At 40.2% G+C, this 27,162-nt stretch overlaps 1 protein-coding gene across 1 annotated transcript in view; it reads right to left on the bottom strand.

Annotated features, from left to right (window-relative positions):
• Positions 1 to 27,162, bottom strand: part of LOC124545625 — a 409,511-nt gene that overhangs the window by 299,812 nt on the left and 82,537 nt on the right. Inside the window, exons 7-8 of the mRNA XM_047124572.1 lie at positions 17,190 to 17,333; positions 6,099 to 6,196 (exon numbers count right to left, since the gene is read on the bottom strand). Of these exons, the coding sequence (XP_046980528.1) occupies positions 6,099 to 6,196; positions 17,190 to 17,333 (242 nt within the window). The remainder of the gene's footprint in view (positions 1 to 6,098; positions 6,197 to 17,189; positions 17,334 to 27,162) is intronic.

The raw sequence follows: 27,162 nt of genomic DNA, 5'->3' as shown, positions 1-27,162 counted from the left end.
GCAGAGGTGCATGACCTATGGACCACTATATGTAGGTGGACCAGGGCCATGCATAGAGGAAGGAAGGTAGAAGTTACCATGATGAACAAAAAGATGGCAATTAAGACCACTAGAGGCTGCCCACAAGGAGTAGTTTCATCTCCTCTATTGTGGAATCTTAGTGGTGAACGAACTCATTGAGGAACTAAGTTCTAGACAATGCTTCTGCCAAGGATACGCAGATGACCTTGTCATAGTAATACTTGGCAAATTTACTGACACAGTTAGGAATATGGCACAAGGAGGTTTGGACATTGAGCAAAAATGATGCATTAAACAGGATCTGAGAGTTAATCCTAAGAAGACTGTTGTGGTGCCATTTACGAAGAGACATATTCAACACTCAAGTTGGAATCTAAAGCTCTTTGATGAAACTCTACCTGTGAAGGGGATAGTGAAATATCTAGGGGTAACCTTGAATGAGAAGCTAACTTGGACCTCTCACATTAAGAGAATCTGCTCCAAGGCAAAAAGTACTCTAGTGAGTACTAGGAGGGCCTGTGGCAAAAACTGGGGCCTAAGTCCCAGGGGTTGGGTGGTTGGTTTGGGGAAGGAGACCAGACAGCGAGGTCATCGGTCTCATCGGATTAGGGAAGGACGGGGAAGGAAGCCGGCTGTGCCCTTTGAAAGGAACCATCCCGGCAATTGCCTGAAGCGATTTAGGGAAATCACGGAAAACCTAAATCAGGATGGCCGGACGCGGGATTGAACCGTCGTCCTCCTGAATGCGAGTCCAGTGTCTAACCACTGCGCCACCTCGCTCGGTAAGTCCCAGGGGTATGCACTGGATATACACCACAGTGGTTAGACCTAGGATTTCCTACGGGTCTGCAGTGTGGTTGAAGAAGGTAGAACAGCAGGTTGCTCCTAAGGAGCTTGCTAAGGTGCAGAGATTGGCCTGCTTACCCATAACGGGCGGAATTAGCAGCACACCAACCGCTGGAATGGAAGCCATGCTGGATATGCCTCCACTTCACCTTTGGGTCAAGATGAAGGCAGCAGCTGGGGCACACAGACTTAAAACTGGCAAAAACTGGGTCTCATTCAGATATCCAGAATCACACATTAACATAGTGAGTGAGGTAAACATAGGAATGACTGGGGAAATGCCTGCCAACTATATAATAACTCCCAACTGCTTCGACAAGCCTTACAACATAATAATTGGAAGTAGGGAGCAGTGCCAAAAAACAGCCAACACTGGAGAGCATCATCTTGCTAGGAAAACTGGCCTCTGTATTCGAAGCTAAAATTACTGCAATCAGGGCATGTGTGGAGGAGAATATGCATAGGTGCTACAATGACCATAGCATCTACACCTATTCAGACAGCCAGGCAGCCCTGAAATCATTAGCATCTCCTGCAATAAGATCTAAGATTGTTGCAGATTGCCACAGGGCTCTGATGGACCTAGGGGGAAGCAATAGGGTAAACCTAGTGTGGGTCCCTGGCCACTCAGGGATCTGTGACAATAAACAAACCGATAAGATTGGCTAGGATGGTGGCAACAACTCCATTTATTGGACCAGAACCTGTCCTGACAATCACCAAGGCGATGATATAATTAGAACTATGGAACTGGCTTAGGAAACAGCATGTAGGATATTGGACTAAGATCCATAAACAAAAACAGGGTAAGGTAATGATGCCAAGCCATGTTTTATAAGAAGCTCTGTAATCCTGGGATTGATTGAACAGAAAAGAGATCAAACTCATGACTGGACTGATGATCGGCTATGGGAATTTCAAAAAACACCTACACATAATGGGTATAACGCAAGAGGACCCTAAATGTAGGATCTGTGATGACGGTGAAGAAACTGCATCACACCTAATCTTCGAATGCATGGCACTGGAGAGTAAAAGATACAGAATCTTCGGGACAACTAGACCTGAAGAAATTTTGTCACACAAAAAACTGGTAGAGGGACTCCTTGTTCTATTTAAGGGCACTGGTTGGCTTTACTAGATATACAGGGAGCGATACCGCACAATAAACCTAGTTTCGGTGCAGGCAGTGGCAGGTGAGACCTAAGTTGTTTTAGCTTCCCTGTTAAAAATCAATCAATCAAACAAACAAATCCAGCTGATGATAATGGTGTGACATGCTCAACTGATGTAAATATAGAGTGAATGTTACAGCATATTGTTATGGATGTTCTAAGCTGTAAAAGAAGTTGTCATTTAGAAAACTTAGCAGCATTTCAAGCATTGAGGTGTACAAATAAGTTTCAAAACTGTGTAGATGCTTGGACAATATCGGATTCTCATGGATGGAGTTGGCAGTTTTCAGAGACTTCAATTAGAGATGTTAAGATCAACACTGTAGTATTCGGACTCCTCTATATCCAAACCAAGACATAAAAAACAAAAACCATAAGAAACAGCAATGTACCCAGAAAGATCTACTCTAGGACTATGGCATGCCTGAGAAAGATTTTAGGATTAATTCATGTTAATTGAATCATCATTGTATGTCATACACAAACAAACTTTAGCAGACAATCACGAGGTTCCTGAAGCTGTATCTGAGAGCATCAAAAGTATTGCATCTAACAGATGTATTTTTAATTTGTTGAGTATGAAGTGGTAGTCATGCACAAAGGAAGGAAAAACTGAAACTTCATGTATACAGCAACTGATTTTGGCTTCTGTTAATGATTGGTAAGAGCATCTTCAACTTCTGAAGTCAAGTTTTCCTCAGTTGCGTGTAATATTATGGTATATTGATAATTTTTACTTTATGCACTGTCTGACTACAACTGAATGAAACACAATTTTCGTGCCATACCCATTTCGCCTTTATTCTCTGCAAAGCATCTTCAGTGGCATGGAATATGTACATATTTTTGCAGAATACAAGAGAACTCACAAGTTGCAAACTTACAAACACACTCAACAAACACACACAATGACAACACCACACAGAAAAGAACCAGATGGTACACCATGACTTACACACATAAATTAACACACAGAGTTGCAAACATCCTAAAGAGACAGGGCTTCCAAATAACATGTAAGACTAGGTAATCCAATCACACCTAAGCCAACCAGCTACCAAGAGGGACAATTCCAACAATCAGGAATACATAAACTTGAATGTCAAAGTTGTGATGCAGTATACATAGGCATGACATGCAGGAATTTTAAAACAGGATACAAAGAACATATCAGGTGTTGGAAGTACGGAACAAACAATTCCACATTTGCAGAACATTTAAAACACCATAACCACCTCCTACAAAACACGGAACAAGAAATGAAAATAATGAGAATAAGCAACCATGACATATATAAAAATGTAAGAAAACTTCAACATTAGGAAAGCCATCGCTAAAAACAAACATGTGATAAATGAACAAACACACATCAGCACAAGCTCCCTACTACGCTTAATAAAAGAAATGATACGATAAAAATCATTCCTCTCACACAACCAGGAAAAAAAAAATCCCCACCCCCCTCCCATTTCACCTTCTGGGGACACACACACACACACACACACACACACACACACACACACACACATTTTAAATGGATACACAAACAGATCAGATACTTCAAAAATTACACTCTAAAGTTGGCAATAACGTTTGACAGTGGACAACCCAAACCAAAACATTACACCAAAACAAGTGTGCAGCTCCTAGAGAGAGAGAGAGAGAGAGAGAGAGAGAGAGAGAGAGAGAGAGAGAGAGAGAGAGAGGGGGGGGGGGGGGGGGGGGGACAAGTGGCATTTATAAAAAGAGGAACGACACCAAAAATGGAACAGGTGTGTAATATGTAGAAAATCATCCATGCAATCTGTAAGTACAGTTCAAAATATTACTGCATTATATCAAAAACCAACCACCAGAATGGTTTGTAACATGTAGGTACATTGATGAAAATGTAAACTAAATAGCAAAAATATGTACATATTCTAGGCCACTGAATATGCCTTCCAGAGAATAAAGGTGAAATGCATACGGTATGAAAATTGTGTTTCATCCAGTTGTAGTAAGACGGTCCATAAAGTAAAAATTATCAATACATCCTAAAATTGGTAAGTGCCTTCCTGAATATGGTGAGTCACAATTCCATCATACAGCCAACTCCATTTTCTCTAAGTATACTGAACAAATTCCCAGACATATCCAATAAAATCACTTAATTTCAAGCTTTTTTCATAAGATCTAATTGCTAGACTCACTGTGCAGATTTATGTCTCCAACTGTTTTCAGCAAGAGCAATGTACCCTCACTGCTTCAGACAATACGAACTCCGTCATGATAAATTTCAAACGAGAAATTTTTCTGATCATCTTGACTGAAGAAACAAATGATCATCACAAGCAAGTTAAATGAACTTTGCACTCCATGCCGCACTAAGGAGGTGTGAGAAATACATATTTGTCAAACGATAAGCATATTGCTCTTAAATTTACAACATGAAGGTCTATTAGGATTTAACATCTCACCAATAATGACTTCATTAAATGTGTAGCATTAGCTTGGCTAGGATAAATATATGGAAGGAAATTGGCTGCAGCATTTTATAAAGAATAATCCCAGCATTTACCTTCATTTTGTGAAACACAGAAAACCTACATCTGGATGGCTGGATGTACGAGGGTTGGAGCTTTAATAGTGGCAACTATTTATTTACAGTTTGTACAAAATAGATACATGTTTCAAAGGTTTACTGACCTTCAAAGTATAACCCATTGCCAGCGATGTGGAAGTCATAGGATACTCTTAGCAGTGCCAGTTGTGTTGACAGTTCGAGTGGCGCAGTCTATTGCCCGAGGAATTTGTAGCAGTTCTGAAGCGAATGCCGTGAAGTGTTTCCTTCAGTTTAGAAACTGAGTTGAACTTACAAGGGCTTAAGTCAGTGGAGTGCAGTAGGTGGTATAGATAGCACTTAGCAGCCCCATCAGCCAAACAAATCAGAAGCAGCTTGCACTGTACATGCTTGAGCATTGTCCTGCAAAATGATGGTCAGGTCCTGCAGAAAGTGTCATCACTTCTGTCTCTATGCTGTCCATTTTTGGAACACAACCTACAACCAGCTTAGAGACAGAAGTGATGACACTTTCTGCAGGACCTGACCATCATTTTGCAGGACAATGCTCAAGCACATACAGTGCAAGCTGTTGCTGATTTGCTTGATTGATGGGGCTGCTAAGTGCTATACCATCTACTGCACTCCCCTGATTTAAGCCATCATCAGCTGAACTCAATTTCTAAACTGAAGGAAATACTTCACAGCATTCGCTTCAGAACTGCTACAAATTCATCGGGCAATAGACAAAGCCACTCGAACTGTCAACACAACTGGCCATGCTAAGAGTATCCTACAACTTCCACATTGCTGGCAACGGGTTACACACAATGCTGGTGACTACTGGGAAGGAGGTCAGTAAAACTTTGAAACACGTGTCTATTTTGTACGAGCTGTAAATAAATAGTTGCTACTATTAAAGTTCCTACCCTCGCAGATTTGTGCCCAATGGTTTCCAAACATGAGGCCACTGTCTTAACCATTCCACCATCTCGCTCAGATGTACCGTTCCGTTAAAGTGTGCAACAAATTGCATGCCTCATGTAATTGATACTTTTTAAAAAAATTAATATTGTAACCAATGAAGGATCAGAGTAAGGAAGGATAGAATTTAACATACTACTGACATTGATGTCATTAGAGGTGACACTAGTTCAGATGGAAAAGGAGAGGGAAGAAAACATCCAGTATGGTGATGAAGGGCCATTCCGAAATGTGTCTGAAAGGAGTTAAAGAAATTGCAGAAAACTGAAATCAGAGCTGCTGTTCATTCATCTGAACACCACTCCAACAAATTTTAAAATCCAGCTTATTCACAACTGTGTCACTCACTCATGTACCAATGGATTACTGGATAATTGTGGCGCAAAAATAACAAAATACAGTCTACAAAGTTTCCTCTTCGTCAAGCATGTAAATTTAATACAAAATTAATTCCGACTATTTTATAGTACAATGAAACCAGTAAATCACCAATCACACAAAAGTTTAGATATGTAATAATGGTCAGAAACCTCTCTGCTGGACTCATGCTCCTTATAAAATTCATCACAGGAAGTACGGAATGAGGAAGTTACTTCCTCACATGATTTTATTTGAGCCTCTATTTCACCTGGAATGAAAAGAAATAGTAACATTTAAGGGCCTAAATACAAAAATTAGTAACTAAATTAAATACATTATAGCAAAACAAAAGAACATAGTAATTCATCATCAATATACAAGGAAAGCAAAGTGGTCTTGTTTTGATAGTACTAAAAATATAATAACAATAGCCTACTTTTGTGTGGAGGAGGTGAAAAGCAAGGAAATATATTTTCTCTTGGATGATGGTAAGGTAAGTAGCTGAACAATTATAACACAACAATCTCTAAAAACAAGTGAAATGTTACTACACTTCTACAGCACATACTTCCAGAGCAGAAGAGAATTAAAAGCTAGCAATAAAACCAACTTTTTGAGAACAACAATTCCCTGCTCACGAAAAGACCACATGGGAACTGGATTTTTGTAATCTTAATCAGGACTCAAATTTCAATCACCCAAAGCTGCTCAACACAACTTTCAAAAATTCTTCAGAAAATCAACAGTAAATTTTTTATGAGTGTCTTTACATACTAAAGTAAAGTTGATTTTTCTTGACAAACCGGATGGCTCTGTGGTAGAATGCTCAATTGTTATGTAGGAGTCTTAGGTTCAATTCCCTGCCAACGCAAATTTTTAAACAGAGGTGCATGTTCAGCTTGCATTTCTAAAAAGCACAAAATACTTTAAGATGGATAAAAATCAGTACTGTTCAAGGCAGGTAATTGGTGCTTTGAGTCTTGTTTCGGTCATTACTTCTTTCGTTTACTTTTTTTTCCATTCAGTTGAAATACCTATAAACAGCTCAAACAAATACACATACATGCAGAACACATTTTTTATGAGGACAGGACAGGTGATCAGCCATGGCCTTGCTGAAGGAACCATCCCAGCACTTGCCTGAAAAAATTTAGGGAGAACCACAGAAAACCTAAATCACAATGGCCAAACAGAGCAAACTCCATCCTCCTCAACATAAAGTAAGTCTCTTAAAATATTCAGGTGGTCCCTATCTTTTAAAGTTCTTTTCATCGCACACAATTTTCACCATGTAATCTACAATCTAAAACATTAAAAGCATTAACTAAGAGAAAAATGTACTTTCAAATGCTACTGTGTTATTACAATATTAAGTGAGTAGATGATGAATTTCACAGTTCAAAAATGTATCACCTGCTCCAGCACTCTCGCAGCACCTCTGTAACAGAGAGAACATTTTGGTGGGAAGCAGATCTGAAGACATGATTGGAGTAAATAATAGAGAAGCCAAGGTGGTCCTCACACTTAGATCCACCAGTGTAGACATCCAAATAGTTGCAGAGCTCATTTATGACACTCTAAAACCTTAACTTTAAAAGGTAATTTGTGTGTTCTGTCCATTGAAATCAACTGTTAACTCCCTCAGAATTTACAGATTGACTGATTACTGGGTTAAGGAGGACTAAAAAGCAATGTCAACAGTCTCTTCCCACTCTAATAGTCAAATCCTAAAGGATCCCTTGAGGACAAAAAGGTGGACACCCAAGTTGATCTTTTGCAACAGCTCCTGAGGAACAAAGCTAGGCCCAGGATAGACAGAAGTAAAAACAGCTGAAGTAAAAAAGTGCAGTGAAGTGGAAGTAGGTGTGCCAAACAGAAACAGCAAGAGGCCTTCTGGGAGACTCCTGGCGGGAAGTCCACATCAGCCCACCGACTGACAGACTCCCAAGTCACTGGAGAATACAGGCCATGTCAGGCCAATCTACTGCTCAGGGGCAGCTTGATAGACGATTCAATCTTTAGCAATTTCATTTGACTTGCAAAACATCAAAGCTTCAGTGTTCATTGCTAAGCAGTGAACAAAAAGATTTTGACTACTAACATAGGGGCATCATGACAACGACTATGTTAGTCCTTTTACTAGAGGATATAACATCAAGTTAGCCAGGTGTGACTGACATGAAGTGTGCATAAAATAGGTCTAGATACTATGGTCACGGTACACGACATTCGCCATCAAAGAGGTGAGGGGACACAGGAAGAGAAAAGTTGTCTGTCCACATGGTTAGTGTTGTAAATGGACCAACAATGGTAGCTCAGGCTGTAGCACTGGCTTCAGCTGACATGCCTAGAAGCTGTTGCAATTTCTCATTGCGCACTTACAGCAATTAAAACTTTGCAAAATGAATGTTTTTCAGGGAGTTCTTGTTAGAGTGATGTACTGACAGCATCGAAGGTGTGAACGTGAGTTGTGAGTCGTGCCCAGGTAATAGAGTCAGCAACAGTACTGCCCGTGAAAGGTGATGGTCTGTGTTCAAGTCCCACTTTTGACTTATTTTTTAAATCTGTTCAGATGTTTCATAACTCAAAGTTTATTCATACTCTCATTTCAACGTGACATGGCCCAGGACTTATACTCCAGTGTTTGTATAGATCTGAAATTTCTACCCCCCATACTTACCTCCGCTACTAAATTGATGTTTCCCAGATGTCTCAGAAAGTGTCCTATCATCCAATCCCTTCTTTTAGTCAAGTTCCATCACAAATTTTTCTCTCTTCAATTATATCGCAATCTATGCATCTAATCTTCAACATTCTTCGTAGCAACATACTCAAATTCCCTTCTTGTCTGAACTGCTTATCATCCATGTTCCACTTCTGTACAAGGCTACAATTCAGCCACCTTCAGAAACGACTTACTAACACTTAAATGTATGTCAACAAATTTCTCTTCTTCAGAAACACTTTCCCTGCCACTGAAAGTCTACATTTTAGTTCATCTCTGCTCAGCCACCATCAGTTACTTTACTGACCAAATAGAAGAACACATCTATTACTTTCGATATCCCATTTCCTAATCTAAATCCCTCAACGTAAGCTGATTTAGTTCTAATGCATTCCATTAGCTCTGTTTTGCTTTGGTTAATGTTCATCCTACATCTTCCTCAAGACACAGTCCATTCCGTTCAACTGCACTTCCACGTCCACGTCCTTTGCAGTTTCTGACAATTTCACATTGTCAACCATAAACCTCAAAGTGCTTATTTTCTCTCCCTGGACTTTACTTCCACTGACAAATTTTTCTTTGTCAGGAAATATGAAAAAAATGCTAGAGGTGCACTGTTCTGGCCTAAACTGTCAACATTGCATATTCCAAATTGTCCTGAGAATAGATCGATATCTGGTGCATGATCAGTAGTTGTCCAATCTTCCTCAGAATCGGTGCGGTGCGCACGTCTCGGCTTCCCCTCGTCGTTAGTCTCACTCGTTCTTCAGGCACAATATTGACAGGATTACTTGCTGCTGAAGTGCTTGGACACCTGCCCTCCTCTTCTGAGTCTATCAGAAGAGTAGTATTTGCAAATAAAATCATAATTACGTACTGAGAGTTTTTTCAGTGAAAATCTGAGCAAAAATAATAGATGTTTTGTTGTCAGAATTCTTTACCTGAACTGCCACAAACTTCTTCTTGAACATAGTCCACATGATCATCTACAATATCTTCCTCTGACAAATCAACGTCAATTTCTTCTAAATCGCAATATAACTCACGAGCAATTTCTTCATCCGTCAAGCCACACTTCCCTATGTCGACGCTACTGAGACCGCGCGGGAAAAAATCGCTGCTCACAAAACCCGACAAATAAAAAGAGAAGCACAACCTTCCACAGCATGCCCACACTATCTAGTGACCAATACTCGAACTACAGTCCATGCAGCACATCCCAGACAAGTGGGAGCCGTAAGAACACACAAAGGAAAGAAGGGGAAGAACGAGAACACGCACCCGTAAAATTACAGGCGCCGGACTTTCGGGCAGGTCGCGCACGCCCGTATTTTTATGGGCATCGGTGCCTAAGTGTTAACAGATTCAGAATGTGTTAATTTTGATAGAGCTGGTGGCTCTTGATGTGGCATGCTGATTTTGAGAGCTGGATAGATATCATTTGGACTCATATTTACTCCATTGTTCACTTTTTCTAAATCAAACTCCTGGTGCACTGCAAAGTCATTGTCTCTAAGTGCATGCCTTTTACATGGTGAAAGTACTGCATTCCAGAGGCCATTTTTTACATTTACCATTACTACTGTTCTCAAGAAGACCACTCCAAATGGCAGTAATAAAAATCTGAGGTTACTACTTGAATTGGGTTATTTGCCCACCAGGCTTCTATTTCTTGGTGCTGGGGGAGGGGGGGAGGGGATAATGTGTTTTATGAGTGGAATGGAGTGATAAACAAATGATGTGGTCATGGTTTTCTCTTGCTTTGCCTATACACAAATGTTATACAATGTCCATCAAGTATTAGCACAACTGGATCACACCAGATGGTTTCACAAAGTTCACAAAATTTTCAAACTACTTAGCAAAAGTATGAGTCTGAATCCAATTACTAAGGTGGCAAGCTGAAGTTGTCCCAATAAGAGATAACGTGTCCTACAATGTGATACTGTCATATATTAGGATACCCATAGTACTGCATATTAGGAGTATGCCATCTTGCACTAGAAACATAGTCTCACAGTTATGCTGCTCAGTTCGAAGGACAATTCATTACAGTGAATGCATGGGTACTTTGAGAAGAATATAATCATATAAATATTTCTGCAACAACTAGTCAACTTCAGATATTAAAGCACTATAAGCACATACACTCAAAGAACTTGAAATTCAACGCTTTTAAAATCTTGGAGTCTCGGCAATGTCCAGCTCCACAATGGTCTTTTTTTCACTGCCCTACACCTCAGGTGCTGTCAGAACTAAATTCTTATACTTCCCAACAGAGCTGCACAATTACTTTAGTCAGAATCTAACTATGTCACATCAGCAAGCTCTCCCACAATTGACACCTTTCCTCTGTATTAAAAATCATTTTCAGTAATGATATTATCATTTGCTACATTAAAAAATGACAAATAAGAGCATAAACAGTCATTTTCTTTCCAGTTGTAGTAAGGCATAGTGTAGTGCATTCTGTCATCTGCAGTTTCATACCAGCAGACCACTGAAATTATTGGTTTTGTTTTACTCGAACATCAAGGAGACATGAACTATAATTTCCACTAGAAGAACATATTCTACGTTTGTCCTGTTTACGTCATTATAAATGTTCAATCAGATTTTAATAAATATTATCTGACAAAATTTAAATGTCCTATTCAGAATTATTAAGCTAAATTGTTGAACTTATTTTTCCCAGTAAATCTGTAACTTTACTTTGAGAACAAAATTTATAAGTTCATTATTAAACATCTATTCTTCCTTACCCAGTTTTGTCTTAAGGATTTTTTTCTGCTGCATCTGTTTTTCTGTTCTGTTTGTTGCTTCTGCAAACAGCTTTAAGCGTACTGACAAAACTTTCTCTTTGGCAACTTAATACGGCACTGATTGCATTTGAAACTGTGAGTGATAGTGAATTTTAGAGTTCCCGAAAAAAAGCGCGAATGGATTGCTGTTGAACTTGCTGCTTGCATTTGAGTGAGTAATTTCAAGTGGTTGGGAGAGAGGTACAACATTACCAGTTTCATTCATTCCGAAGAACTGATTAAATCTTCGATTAGATACTCTCTCCTAAGTTTGAAATATGAGCTTTGTAAAACATTAAGTTTTGCTAGAAGTCTGACTGACATAAAATAAGTTACTTCTCAAAACAACAATATTCTCTGACAAATTTTGTTTAAATTTTGAGAGTTCTTTGATACAGTTTTCCTTAGGCCAGTATTACACTATCAAATTTCTTTGTCAAATATCTTTGTCCAATATCTTTATCAAAGATATTTGATGGTGTAATAGGGAACTTTGTCAAATGTCGTCCAATATCTGATCAAATCTAGAGCCTGTAGATTTGATCAAAGAAGTTGCTTGTCTTCCGTTCACTGCAATGTGACATGTTACCACATGCAACGCTGCATTCTGTAGTGTTTTTATAAACATTTTGGCCAAATACAATTGGTGTGTGCCGACAACTACAAAATTAATAGAGATGTATGAAGCTGATGAGGTGCTTTACAATGTGAGGCACGCTGAACACAAAAATAGATTACGAAGATTGAAGACCTGATCAAATATTCCATGAAATATATTTGACAAAGATCTTTGACATAGCGCTAGAAGGGGTATTACACTGTCATCATATTTTTCGTCAAAGTTCAAGATGGCTGACAACAACTTGTTATTAACCGCAGCAGTTGCATGTACCACAATTGCACTGTGTGCATATGTGGAAGAGAAGCGGGGGAAAAAAAGGAAACATACGTGGGTGAAGCCGTGGGTTTTATGAGGACACGATAAAAGCATTCAACAAAGCTTGTTACGTGAGCTTACAGTGGAGGAGGTCAAGTTGTACATCAATTACTTAAGAATGGGTGAGCATACATTTCTGTATGTGCTCAATGAAGTGTATCCTCATATCATAAAGCACAATATTCACTTAAGAACTGCAGAAGACAGGCTCACTGTCTGCTAACTGTCTGCTAACCTAACCTAACCCTCTCCTGTAGCAAGGAATCGAGTGTTACAGTGAGCCTGTCTTCTGCAGTTCTTAAGTGAATATTGTGCTTTGTGATATGAGGATACACTTCATTGAGCACATACAGAAATGTATGCTCACCCATTCTTAAGTAATTGATGTACAACTTGACCTTCTCCACTGTAAGCTCACGTAACAAGCTTTGTTGAATGCTTTTATCGTGCCCTCATAAAACCCAAGGCTTCACCCACGTATGTTTCCTTTTTTTCCCCCGCTTCTCTTCCACATATTTTGGGCCGCGCGTCTCTTGCGCGCCACTAGACGACGACGGGGGGTGGGGACGACGGAGTCAAGCGCCAACCCTTCCTTTCCCATCTCTTTCTCCTCTACTCTACTTCTTCTTCTTGGGCGAAGCCTTCGCCTTAGACGGCGTCGTCGCCTTCTTCGGGCGCGGCGCCTTCGGCTTGTGGTACATGCAACTGCTGCGGTTAATAACAAGTTGTTGTCAGCCATCTTGAACTTTGACGAAAAATATGATGACAGTGTAATACCCCTTCTAGCGCTATGTCAAAGATCTTTGTCAAATATATTTGATGGAATATTTGATCACATCTTTGATCAAATCTTTCACAAAGAAATTTGATAGTGTAATACCGGCCATAGCTTGTACTACAAAAGAGTCTCTTAAAAATATTACAAGTGATATGCACTAGTGTTGTATTCATTAAGACATGAGATTCTATGACAGATAGGCCATTGGCACTGCTGCGTGCACAGCTGTTATTTATGCAACAGCCACAGACTCCAGTGTGGTGGCTCCATCCTCTCCTCCATGTGGGAAAGGAATGTTGTAACCTTGACTGTTGCATATGTCACAGCCGCCAATTACACGAGACAGCTATCCAGTGTTCTCCATAGGAAAGCAGGATGTGGTATCCATGGCTGGCACCTTAAAATCCGACCAACAGGTACCCAGCAGAGCGCCACGGGTTGTTGCACTGCCGAGGTGTCTGCAACTCGACCGCAGCTCATCACGTATCTGGCAGCCACTGCGGTATCTGGTGGCACCACTTATGCTGGATACTGTGCTGTTTTCACCAGCACTAGCTCACCTTTGCAAGCCGTAGGACAGAAGGACAAATTCCAATTATTCCTCTGCCAGACGGCTTTGTGAGATGCCACTCAGCAGCTCAGAAGTCAGTCTGTGAGTGTGTGAATCCAACTCTAGTGCATGAATTCAGTATTGATATTCAATGAGTTCAGTTTGCCAGAGCACATGCTAGTCGGAACCAAGAAACCGATAGGTAGCAGATACTGACTTTGCTTATGGCAGTGTTTCTATACTGTGACAGACCGTCCCCTTAAACAGTACCTCAATAAATGTTATCATACGAGCACAATCTTTCAGTTGCATTCATTTAGAATTTGTTCAGTTGCTATTCAGAGTCTAATGTTAGTATGTATTCTCTGTGTCAATAATAATTTTCTATTTTTATTGGTTATCTGGGCACACCTCTCTTCTTGTAGCATGCATAACCCACAACGGGATCCAAAAGGCACCTATCATGGCGGGAACATAACAAAATACTGAACGCTGACACCCAGGCTATTCAATTGTAAGCTACTTGCACAGTGACGCTACTGCCTCTTTCGGACTACACACAGTGCTGCTGGTCATAACATTACATATTTCCAAATTGCTGTTGACAGCCTACCCTTCCAAGGATAATGTTTTACTGGTATTAATTACCGGTGTTGTGTGTAGTATGCTTTGCTGGTATAATATGTTGCTGTCATAAGCCAAGATTGGCATTAAGGAGAGTTAGAACAAAAAAAAAAAAATTTCAAATTTTCGGATTTTTATCTCATTATAAAATTTGCAATTTTCTAAATAAAATGATTATATATATATATATATTACCAAACGAAAGCGCTGGCAGGTTGATAGACACACAAACAAACACAAACATACACAGACTGCTTGTGTCTGTGTATGTGCAGATGGATATGTGTGCGTGTGAGCGAGTGTATACCTGCCCTTTTTTCCCCCTACGGTAAGTCTTTCCGCTCCCGGGATTGGAATGACTCCTTACCCTCTCCCTTAAAACACACATCCTTTCGTCTTTCCCTCTCCTTCCCTCTTTCCTGATGAAGCTACTGTTGGTTGCAAAAGCTTGAATTTTGTGTGTATGTTTGTGTGTCTATCAACCTGCCAGTGAGATTTTATATAAACAAAGATGATGTGACTTACCAAACGAAAGCGCTGGCAGGTCGATAGAAACACAAACATACACACAAAATTCAAGCTTTCGCAACCAACGGTTGCTTCATCAGGAAAGAGGGAAGGAGAGGGAAAGACAAAAGGATGTGGGTTTTAAGGGAGAGGGTAAGGAGTCATTCCAATCCCGGGAGCGGAAAGACTTACCTTAGGGGGAACAAAGGACAGGTATACACTCGCACACACACCCATATCCAACCGCACATACACAGACACAAGCAGACATTTGTAAAGGCAAAGAGTTTGGGCAGAGATGTCAGTCGAGGCGGAAGTACAGAGGCAAAGATGATGTTGAAAGACAGGTGAGGTATGAGCGGCGGCAACTTGAAATTAGCGGAGGTTGAGGCCTGGCGGATAACGAGAAGAGAGGATATACTGAAGGGCAAGTTCCCATCTCCCGAGTTCTGACAGGTTGGTGTTAGTGGGAAGTATCCAGATAAACCGGACGGTGTAACACTGTGCCAAGATGTGCTGGCCGTGCACCAAGGCATGTATAGCCACAGGGTGATACTCATTACCAACAAACACTGTCTGCCTGTGTCCATTCATGCGAATGGACAGTTTGTTGCTGGTCATTCCCACATAGAAGGCTTCACAGTGTAGGCAGGTCAGTTGGTAAATCACGTGGGTGCTTTCACACGTGGCTCTGCCTTTGATTGTGTACACCTTCCGGGTTACAGGACTGGAGCAGGTGGTGGTGGGAGGGTGCATGGAACAGGTTTTACACCGGGGACGGTTACAAGGGTAGGAGCCAGAGGGTAGGGAAGGTGGTTTGGGGATTTAATAGGGATGAACTAAGAGGTTACGAAGGTTAGGTGGATGGCGGAAAGACACTCTTGGTGGAGTGGGGAGCATATCATGAAGGATGGATCTCATTTCAGGGCAGGATTTGAGGAAGTCGTATTCCTGCTGGAGAGCCACATTCAGAGTCTGATCCAGTCCCAGAAAGTATCCTGTCACAAGTAAGGTTCTTCTGTGGGAGGATCTGGGCTTGAGGGGATGAGGAAGTGGCTCTGGTTATTTGCTTCTGTACCAGGTCGGGAGGGTAGTTGCGAGATCCGAAAGCTGTTTTCAGATTGTTGGTGTAATGGTTCAGGGATTCCGGACTGGAGCAGATTCGATTGCCACGAAGACCTAGGCTGTAGGGAAGGGACCGTTTGATGTGGAATGGGTGGCAGCTGTCATAATGGAGGTACTGTTGCTTGTTGGTGGGTTTGATGTGGACGGACGTGTGAAGCTGGCCATTGGACAGATGGAGGTCAACGTCAAGGAAAGTGGCATGGGATTTGGAGTAGGACCAGGTGAATCTGATGGAACCAAAGGAGTTGAGGTTGGAGAGGAAATTCTGGAGTTCTTCTTCACTGTGAGTCCAGATCATGAAGACGTCATCAATAAATCTGTACCAAACTTTGGGTTTGCAGACCTGGGTAACCAAGAAGGCTTCCTCTAAGCGACCCATGAATAGGTTGGCGTACGAGGGGGCCATCCTGGTATCCATGGCTGTTCCCTTTAATTGTCGGTATGTCTGGCCTTCAAAAGTGAAGAAGTTGTGGGTCAGTATGAAGCTGGCTAAGGTAATGAGGAAAGAGGTTTTAGTTAGGGTGGCAGGTGATCGGCGTGAAAGGAAGTGCTCCATCGCAGCAAGGCCCTGGACGTGCGGAATATTTGTGTATAAGGAAGTGGCATCAATGGTTACAAGGATGGTTTCCGGGGGTAACAGATTGGGTAAGGATTCCAGGCGTTCGAGAAAGTGGTTGGTGTCTTTGATGAAGGATGGGAGACTGCATGTAATGGGTTGAAGGTGTTGATCTACGTAGGCAGAGATACGTTCTGTGGGGGCTTGGTAACCAGCTACAATGGGGCGCCGGGATGATTGGGTTTGTGAATTTTAGGAGGAAGCTAGAAGGTAGGGGTGCGGGGTGTCTGTGGGGTCAGGGGGTTGATGGAGTCAAGTGAAAGGTTTTGTAGGGGGCCTAAGGTTCTGAGGATTCCTTGAAGCTCCAACATTTTACACCACCACACTAAAACACAACTCCACTTCCCACGATATTTTGTTTTGGTTGTATACTCTTCCATGAACTGATATATTTCCAGTTTCTAGTCTTGGTGAAAAAGCGTTAACACAAAAGTCAAACTACAGTCTTGGAATATTCCTGTGTAAAAATGTTAAACATGACTCGAAAATTGTTGGGTATTTGTCAGACAAGAAGTATCACTTAAGATGTAAGAAATACCGAAGCATTTAAAAGGAGATGCATTCAAAAACAAGATGAAGATATAGAAACAGTACTTACTCTCAACCTTTTCATATCCTTCAAGAAGCTTTTTGACTCCCTCTTCCAGTTGGAAATTAATGTCATACTTCTCGAAAATGGTGTTTATCATATCTGAAGCACAGTTTGACATGAATTCTGCCACTGTGTCATCCAATGGTTCCTCTGAGAAAAGACAGGAGTTTTTCAATCATTCAACTACTAGCAACTGAAGAAGAGTCTACAAAACAGAAGTTGTAAAGAAGTAAATGTACTGAATGAGAGCATAACAGAATGTAGCTTCTTCATTAGAATCATACTGTTTACCTACAAGAAATTTTAAGCTTGCATGTTGGTAGAAATTCAAAGCATACCAAAAAAATTGAAGAAAAAAAATTAATGCATAGAAGAATAACTGTTCCGAAACAGAAAATTTGATACTTGAAGACCTGAAGCATAAATAGGAAGTACAGCAACAGAATATTAGATACGTGCTTTCTGAATAAAAATGTTAGCTCCAAAGAGGAAAATTGCCACAAAGAATCTATGCACCTGAAGTAAAGGTCGGGTAAACAGCCAAACAAGAAGCACAGCAAATGAAGTTCATGCAACTCAACAAGCAGTAATGGCTCTCATTAATTTAAGAAATATTTGTCAGTGAAAGTATATAATAAGTGCACCCTTTTGTTAAAAAAAATAAAAGAAAAAATGTTCCGAGAAGCTGAAGAAAATAAAATCAAATCAAATCAAATCAAAATTTCCCAGCTGAAGCAAAGAAAATCAAAATTCCCCAACAATAGTAATCAAAAGTAGAACCAAAGTGCACTCCTCTCACAGAAATAACATTAAACATCATAAGTACAGAATGTAACGCTCAAGCATTTCGATAAGTTGGTAACATTTTACTGTGTGAAGATGAGAGATATTTAAGCAGCACAAACCTAGCAAAACTGTTTAGTACCAACACCTACATCACAATCTCTTCATTTTAAGGATTGTACACAATACTCATTCATGACATTTCTTTTGCAGTCATCTTAAATTTGTGTGTCCTTGGACCACATGCAATTTCAGTTTGACGTCTATATAACATTAATTTTTTGTTTCACCTTCAGAGTTTGAAATGCTTCCACCCACCTAAAATGTTTTAATTCTTCTATATAACTGGTGATTTTATCACAGACAGTAAAATATTTAGCTCTTGAAAATTTTATTTAATTCTTATTTTATCACGTCTTGTAACATCTCTCATAAAATGTTAGAAATCTCAATTTTGCAGCCTGGTGTTCAAACTTCTTTCCTAATACTCAATCTTCCATTTTAAACATAACAAGTGGTTCAGTCATTGTTACATAACATTTTAACGTCATTTCATTTTATTTTATTTTATAAAGCATTCTTATATAGCGGGTAGTATATGTTCATTTTATTCCATGGTATCCACCCCAGCCTTAAAAAATGCTACTCCAATATAACTGAAGAATGATACTTATGTATGTAAATTACATTTGTGACTGGGATGTTTTTGCATACTTATGTCTTGGATGGAGAAATTTAAAAATATGTTGCCAACTGTACATGCACAGTGAACAAAAGCTTGCAGCTCATTTTTTTTTTATTCTCAGGTGTTATCTGAATGCCTGCAAATAAAAGAGATTCTTCAAATGTCTAACATTAAGTTAACGATGTCTTTATTTCCACTTAGTTAAAATAGGTATTACAACTAAGAGTGATAAAAGTAATCTTTAAATATCCTACATTCTCTGTCATTTTTATAATAATTTACTACAACACCTGAGTTGGTACAAGAAAAAGTGAAAGGTTCCTGCACCACCATCTGTTCTCCTTTCTGATGTACTTGTCAGTTTCATTTCTCCCTTTGTCTGAACACACTTCGCTATAGTCTATTGTATTGATCTTGTTTGTAGTAGTCCATACATACACAAAATAATACTGAGAAAACTGCAAATTTCATGTAACTTCACAGGAGACCCTATGATAGCAAGTTCTTTTATAGACTGAACAATGGAAAATCCAGGGTGGAATAATGACAGTATTGTAAAAACTATAGTTTGCTACTCACCATACAGAGGAGATTTGAGGTGAAGACAGGCACAACAAGAATACTGCCCTGCATTTAAGCTTTTGGCCAAGAGCTCTTCTTCTATAGTAAAAAACACATGCACATTCACACAAGCATAAATGACACACACATGACCATGGTCTTTAGCCACTGAGACTGGACTGTGAGTAAATATGGCTGATGAGAGAAGCAATCCATAGATGATGAGGGCTTACTGGTGGTTTGGGTGCGGAGGGGGATGGATAGCAGGTAGGGATGGGGGAGAGAGTAGTGCTGCCTGTAGGAGCATGCAGGGACATGGAGGGGGGAGGGGGGGAGGGGGGGGAGGGGGGGGGGACTGGGATGCTAGGTGCAGTCAGGAGGTTTGAAGGTGGAAGGGGAGTAGAAACATAGAGGAGGGGAAAAGATTAGGATCAGAAGGCTGTGTAGTGATGGAGTGAGAGCAGAAAGGAATGGGATAGCACTTCTCTCCTTTTCCACTTGCCTTTCCCCCGCCTCTCCCTATCAGGAAACCACCCAATTGCACCTAGCAGCCCTACCCTGTCCCCACCATGTCCTTCATGCTCCTACAGGCAGCACTAACCTGCCCGCCCCCCCCCCCCCCCCCCCACACACACACACAGCAAGCAACCACTGTTATCCCTCTGCCTCCATGCCCCAAGCCACTTCCTTACCCCACCATCCACAGATTGCTTTTCCTATTGGACATAGTTGCTTGCAGTCCAGCCTCAGTGGCCAGCGACAATGGTCATTTGTGTGTCAGTTGTGCTTGCGTAAATGTGTATGTCTTTCTACTTTAGAAGAAGGCCAAAAGATTAAATATACAGCAGTCTTTGCAGCAGTGCCTGTCTGCGACTCAACATCTCCTCTATATGGTGAGTAGCAACCTAACCTTTTCAAAATACTGTCTTTTTTATATTGCATTTACTTTTCATACTTGCAATTCTATTACTAAGTAGCACACTGATTCATTTCATTTTACATTTATAAGTCTCGAATCATGCAGTGGTCAAAGAAATTAGTACAATAATCAAACACCTCACCAACATAAATGAATGTGAGACTACAGCTCACATCATGCTGGAAGACTGCCCTATTTTCAGCTGTTCTGCCCATCCCCCCCCCCCCCCCCTCCATTAACTGCTAGTAGCCAATAAGAGTCAATCTCTTTCCGAGCGGCTAGCCATGAGTTACAAACTGGACTGCGAAAATCTCTCTCCCTTTTGCTGCGCTGTTGCCGTATTTTGCAACAATGCAGTTTCATTCACATAGCGACCAAATTATTCATTCAGACATCAATGTTACTTTCTTGTAACAGTATAGCTGTGAATGTGTATCTGTTAATGGTTTAGTGCGATTTCCAAATGAATATGTCATGTGACAGCAATAAACATGAATTTCCACACAAGCAACTATAATTAAATTGCATGTCTATGAAGTATCGTCTTAGGCGTGCGACTGGTTTTGTGATTTCCTGTCAGAAAGATCACCGTACGTAGTAATCAAGGAAAAATAATCGAGTAAAACATAAGTGATAGAAGTGATACCTAGCATTTGCAAGGGAGTGTTATGGGCGCTCCTCTGTTCCTGATGTAATAAACAATTTAGGAGACAACCTGAGCAGCCCTCTTAAGACTGTATGCAGATGATTCTGTGATTTACTGTCTTATAAAGTCATCAGGGATTAAAACAAATTAGAAAATGACTTAGACATGATATCTGTATGGTGAGAAAAGTGGCAACAGACTCTAAATAATGAAAATTACACTAAATAATGAAAATTACTAAAAGGAATCCCCTAAACTCAGTTTACAGGATAAAACACACAATTCTAAAGGCTGTAAATTCAACTAAATACTTAGGGATTACAATTATGAATAACTTAAAATGCAACTATCCCACCAATAACATTGTGTGGGAAGCAAACCAAAGACTTCAATTTATTGCTAAAACACTTAGAAAATTCAACAGGTCCTCTAAGGAGACTACTTGCACTACGCTTTTCCACCTTCTTCTGGAGTATTGCTGTCATGTGTGGCATCCATAGCAGATAGAACTGATTGAAAAAGGGCAGCTCATTTTGTATTTTCACGAAATAGGGGAGAGACTGTCATGGATATGATACGCTAATTGGGGTGGCATCAAAACAATGGCGTTTCTCGTTGTGGCTGGATTTTATCATGAAATTTCAGTCGCCAACTTTCTCCTCACAGTGTGAAAATACATTGTTGGTACCCACCTACATAGAGAGAAACGTTCATCAGAATAAAATAAGAGAAATTAGAGTTTGCAAGGAAAGATAAAAGTGTTCGTGTTTCCTGCATGCTGTTCGAGAGGGGAACGGTAGAGAAACATCTTGAAGGTGGTTCTATGAACGCTCTACCAGGCACTTAATTGCGAATTGCACAGTAATCTTGCAAATGTAACTGCCTTACAAGCAGTCGAGGAGGTTTATGTCCATCATTTATAACTTCTTCAAATTTGAATCTGAAACCGATACTTCTATTTTTGTCATTTTCAAAACTCAGGAACGAACTGTAGAAGCACTTGTTGGCAAGAGAAATGAACAGAGAGCAGTAAACAAAAGTGTCAGAGCTGTAGAAAACTGGAAATCATCGAAATTGCAAGCAACCTTTAACACAAATAGATGGTTTTGACAAAGATGCTTTAAAGCACTCCATGTTTGAAATGTACATAAAAAGGGAATACCCAGCATCACAAAAACTTGTTACAATTATGCCTGAGCAAATTGGCTTCAAAGGTAGCACTTCATCAATGTAAAGAATTTTAAAATTACATTGGTTTTAAACATGTTAAGACGATAGTTTTTAATTTAAAGAAGTGACATAGAAGCAGCACGAAGCACACCTGTTATAAAGATGCATGATACAAGAGGAGGGGGTAGTTCTACAGTGTATTACCTTGATGAAACATGGGTGAATCAGAATCATTCCATGAATACCTGCTGGAAAATGAGCGATGGTACTGGTGGTTTTAAAGTTTCCTTAGGAAAACATTCTTGGATACTTATTCTGCAAGATGGCTCTTTTTCTGATTTGGGTCCTGAGAGTTAATGTGTATTTAGATGTAAGAAAATCAGTAGTGACTACCATTTGGAAATGAATGCTATCATTTTCAAGAAGTGATTCACTGAACAATTCTTGCCATACCTAGCTTCGAAGTCAGTCATTGTAATTACCGTGCCAGTTATCATTCAGCTGTTACAGAGAAATAACAAAGTACAAGCATCAGAAAAGGGGATATAGTGCTCTAGCTAAAAAATAAAAACATTCTGGACAATGTAAGCCAGACTTGTGCTGAACTCTTGCAGCTCGTTAATTTATAAAAGTCACGTGACACAATGTACAAATCTGCCTTGCTTGTATGTGAATGTGGTCTCACAGTTTTGCGTTTACTCACATATTACTCTCAGTATAATCCGATAGAATTAATTTGCACACAGGTTACAAGCCGTGTGGGAAAAAAAAATTCCAAGATAACAGACACTGAAAGGCTTGTGCTTGAAGCAACAGATAGCATCCCCCTTCAGTGTGGGCACACTGTGTGTCACGCTGGAAAGTTTCATAAATAAGACTTTCACAGGGAGGTGCAGATGGATAAAAGCCTTGAACGTATCATCCTACTTTTACAGTCAGGTGGTTCGGACATGAACTCAGACAGTATATGGTATTATGGTGTAGAGCTTGAAACAAAGCAATGATCTTTATTGGTTTTAAAGAATCATGGTTTAAAAACGTTTTTATCAACATATCAACTGTATGCACTGTACACGAGAACTTCGTATCTTTTATTGGTTACGAATATGTAGCCTACGAAGTATTCGGACTATTATGTTCAACACACTGCCCAAGGAGAAGTTAAGCTTTTCCAATGCTGCTGTATTACTTTCGAGAATGCAGCTGGATAAATTCATCAAAAACTCCACTATTTCAACATGTAAACCGCTGTCATTTTCATGCCACTAATTGGAAAATGCCTTAAAATGAAAGGGAAGGTTCCCTGTCGAGACATCGGCGGTTTTCGATGTTATCGGTCAGCATTCCATCACATTATTCACAGAAGATGGCTAATGGTTAGCTTGTTCAATGGATCATAAATGCGTTCTCTCACTGTAATGTCGAATGAAGTTGAAAAATACGATAACATACTGACAATTGTTACAATAAGTCTTTTGCACTAGTGTTTGCTACCAGTAATTCTTTTTACACATAGTGGTTTACATTGAACAGCGGTGAAACACACTCACCTAAGCGTATTATAAACGTTTAAAAAATTATATGGAGTAGAAGCGGTTGTCAAACAACTATAATGACTTCAGTTTGAGCTTGAAGTTCATTTTGTTATATATTACATTTTCACTTATAACAAAGTCCAAATTGCAATAAATGGCAATTATTGTAACTATTTTCGATGATCTTGTCGTCAGACAATCATCATTTTGAGAAAAATTGCTGTTGATGTCTTCACAAAGCTGTACCAGCTGTTCTCGTCTTCTGACATCACACAGACAATTGCTGTGGAGCAGTGGGCACAATCTCGAGACACAAAAGTAAGATTTCTCTCATGTAGACGAATGATCGAAATTGGTTTTAGAATGTATTATTCCCTCATAGATTTGAACATATATTAAGATGTACCGAAGGCAAATGAAGGTGATTGTTGTCTGTAGCAACACAGTTTGGCAACATGGACTTCGTTTGCCTGCTCTCTGCCGCCACGCACGCACAAACCCATCCCCTCCATGCCTCCCTATCACTCTGCCTCTACGTGCATAAGTGCCATCTTATGTGAAGCAGGCTGTAGACCCACATCTTCCTGAAACAATGCCAGTTGTGGCTGACTGTCTAGTTAAAACCAATCTTACTCAGTTTCCTCAGAATTACACACACAATCAGATACATACATCTCCTGCTAGGACCACAAAAACAAGTTAATAGAAATCAGGGCTTCTAAAGAAGTGATTTTTCCTTTGATTTATTTGTGAACAGAACACAAAAGGAAATGACTAGCAGTGGTATAAGGTACTCTCCACTATGCACCATATGGTGGCTCGCGAAGTACATATGTAGATGAAGATTTTACGGCCACCAACATGGACAGTACAGATGGTGATTAAAGGTCTGCCTCATCACGTGAATACTGAAAGTATGCTGACATCAGTACCAAGAAGACATAGTTTGAAATAAAGTCTTCAACACTGCTTTTAATAGTCTGTATCTTTGTATCTTCTATTTCCAATTCTGAATCTCTGTATGAAAGAAATATCTGTGATCTCTGACCCTGTTTGCTTGCAATAGGCTATTTCTTCCTTCGTATACATCAGCAAATGAACTACAAAGGAATATCTCTTTGTAATTCTCAAAACTGCCATTAGAGTGAGATGCTAGGTAAGCACAGTGCCCTGGCCACTGATAAAGAACTGCTTCCACACCGCAAGACAAAGCAGCTTTGGCGACATGCTTAACAACCCTCATGTGGCAGCCAAAGTCTCATCCATATGGAATACAGATGCCATCAGTAATTAAAGGATGTGTGTGTGTGTGTGTGTGTGTGTGTGTGTGTGTGTGTGTGTGTGTGTGGAAAGGGGGGGGGGCACACAGCCCCCCCCCCCGATATAACAGTTCAATGGAAATGAGCCGAGAGACAAACTGATGACAGAAATGGTGCTTTCCCACACTATTCAACTACATCGCTAACGTACCTTTGTGACAGAAAATGTTCCTTTGACCGCTAATCCTACTTCAAACGAGGAGAGCAACCTATAACACAAACCATATCAAACACCAGCCAGTGAACAAAGACTGCTCACCTTTCAACACCGATGTAATACCTTACAGCAGTCAATCTGAATGTGCATATACAGTCACTAGGAAATATGTCCAAAACAATAACAAGGACCTTAGTACTCAATTTCAGGATTATTTTCACACATTACAAAATTTACTGAACACCATGAATTTCTTTCAGATCACTGACCTATTTTCAACTTATGCTACTAATCACTTGCTGCTGCTGTGTCGCTGCCACCAACTGCCTTCTAACTTGCACCCCCCCCCCCCTCCCCCCAACTCCAACTTTCCATGTTTCTGATATACTTATGAGGTTAATTTACTTTCTTTCCTTCCCTTCTCATTCACTTTTACTACTCGTTCATAGGTCATTTACTTATTTTTACTTTTTACCCTGTCATCTTCTGTTACTGCTGTTTTGCGGCTGTCACGTTGTAAAGGTTTTTGCTGACAAATTTGGAGAACAGCAGGACACACAAAAATAATCTTTTTTTTTATGAAACCGATTCTAAGTTGTCGTTCCAGGGTTGCTTGCTAAAGGCACCAATAAGATTCTGACAATAACATTTTTACACATTTACATTATAGTAAAATGTTTACAGCAGGTATTCAGACAGTCTAGCTATGTGCTTGATATCTTGACAACAACCACTACCCAACTCTTTTAAGCATGGCAGGGTTCTGTCTCATCTCACAAAACACATCACCGACTCAGGTAACCAGCTCAGTTATGCTGGAAATTGGAATAATGTCAATCAAGTGTTCCCACTGATCATTCAACAGATCCTGATCAATGTTTGCCACAGTATTCAGTCATATATGCTCACATATCATCAATCCAGAAAATTCCTGGTGCTTATTCATTCTGGAATCAGAGTTATTTAATTGGATAGATAAAAAATCTACTCACCAAGCGACGGCATATCACACAGTTACAGGGCTGTTATAGATGGTGGTAGGTGGGCAAAACACATACTATCAAAGGGAGAGTCACCTGCGAAACAACACATGTCATACACCAGCTGTTATAGAAACACTGTTTCGCCTTCTAGATCGGCCAATTTATAAATTATGATGGATGTGCATAGGCAGAGGGTGTGTACTGGCAACTCACAATATCCTGTAGCAGAGCACGCTCTACAACATGACAGTCGTGACCTCGGCTCCTGTTTCATCACATGCGCCATCTGGATTCTTCCTTCAGACACTAGTTTCTCAGAACTCCGCAGGTGGGAACTAGCACTACAACATGTCCTTGGTTCTCGCCAGCCACCGAGCTGTAATTTACATTAAATTTCTTCTGTCTCAGCATTTCTTCACTGTAACTACTCTTTGCTTCATTCTGTTTTAGTTTTCTACATATATTCATTGTCCCCCCCCCCCTCCCCTCCCACCTCTGTTCCGTACAATGCACTTAGCTTTTCACTCTTATTAACTCATACATGATATTTAAGCAGTAATCTCTGTCTGCATGTTAGCCTGTCTTGCACCTTTAGGCTCTCAGGTTTTCAAATCTCGTCCGATGCAGTCCCCAACAATCAATCATTCCTTCTCATCCCGTATGGTAAGTCTCTCCTGGCCCACAAGTCTGGGTGGCTTTCTCGAAATCTACCCCTTTTCCTAGACCTCTCCAGTCCTTTTCCTTCACTCCTCTTCCTTCTGCCTGAAAAAGGAGCTACTGGATTGGAAAGCTTGCCAATTACAACCACCTTTTGTGTATGTGTTCTGCTGTCGCTTTGTAAGTAGATTTTTTATTAGTCTAATTAAATAATTTTGTCAATAATGGAATTAGAGTTAGCTACACACAGCAAGTGGTACTGTATGCAGCTGTTCCATTAGTGTGATAAGCAGAAATAAAAGTAATTTGCATGGCACCACTTTTAGCATTTTGATTAAAAGTACCTGCACTTAATGAAGGTATTGCACATGTGGCTTACCCTCCTGCAAGACCCTCCTCATGACCTGTGCTCCAAGTACTACTACTTGAAGGCACATTAACTGTACTACACATAATGATTACAGTATCCTCAAAAGTCAGTAGCCTCACATCACATTTCCTTCTGTAGGGTGTGAATATTCCATAGCGAAAAGTATTGAAAAAGTACAGTAGGTTCCCATTACA

This window comes from Schistocerca americana, chromosome 8 (genome assembly GCF_021461395.2).
Source record: "Schistocerca americana isolate TAMUIC-IGC-003095 chromosome 8, iqSchAmer2.1, whole genome shotgun sequence".
Classification (NCBI taxonomy): Eukaryota; Metazoa; Arthropoda; class Insecta; order Orthoptera; family Acrididae; genus Schistocerca; species Schistocerca americana.
The sequence above is the reverse complement of the archived record's forward strand: the minus strand, read 5'-3'. Positions and strand labels throughout refer to the sequence as shown.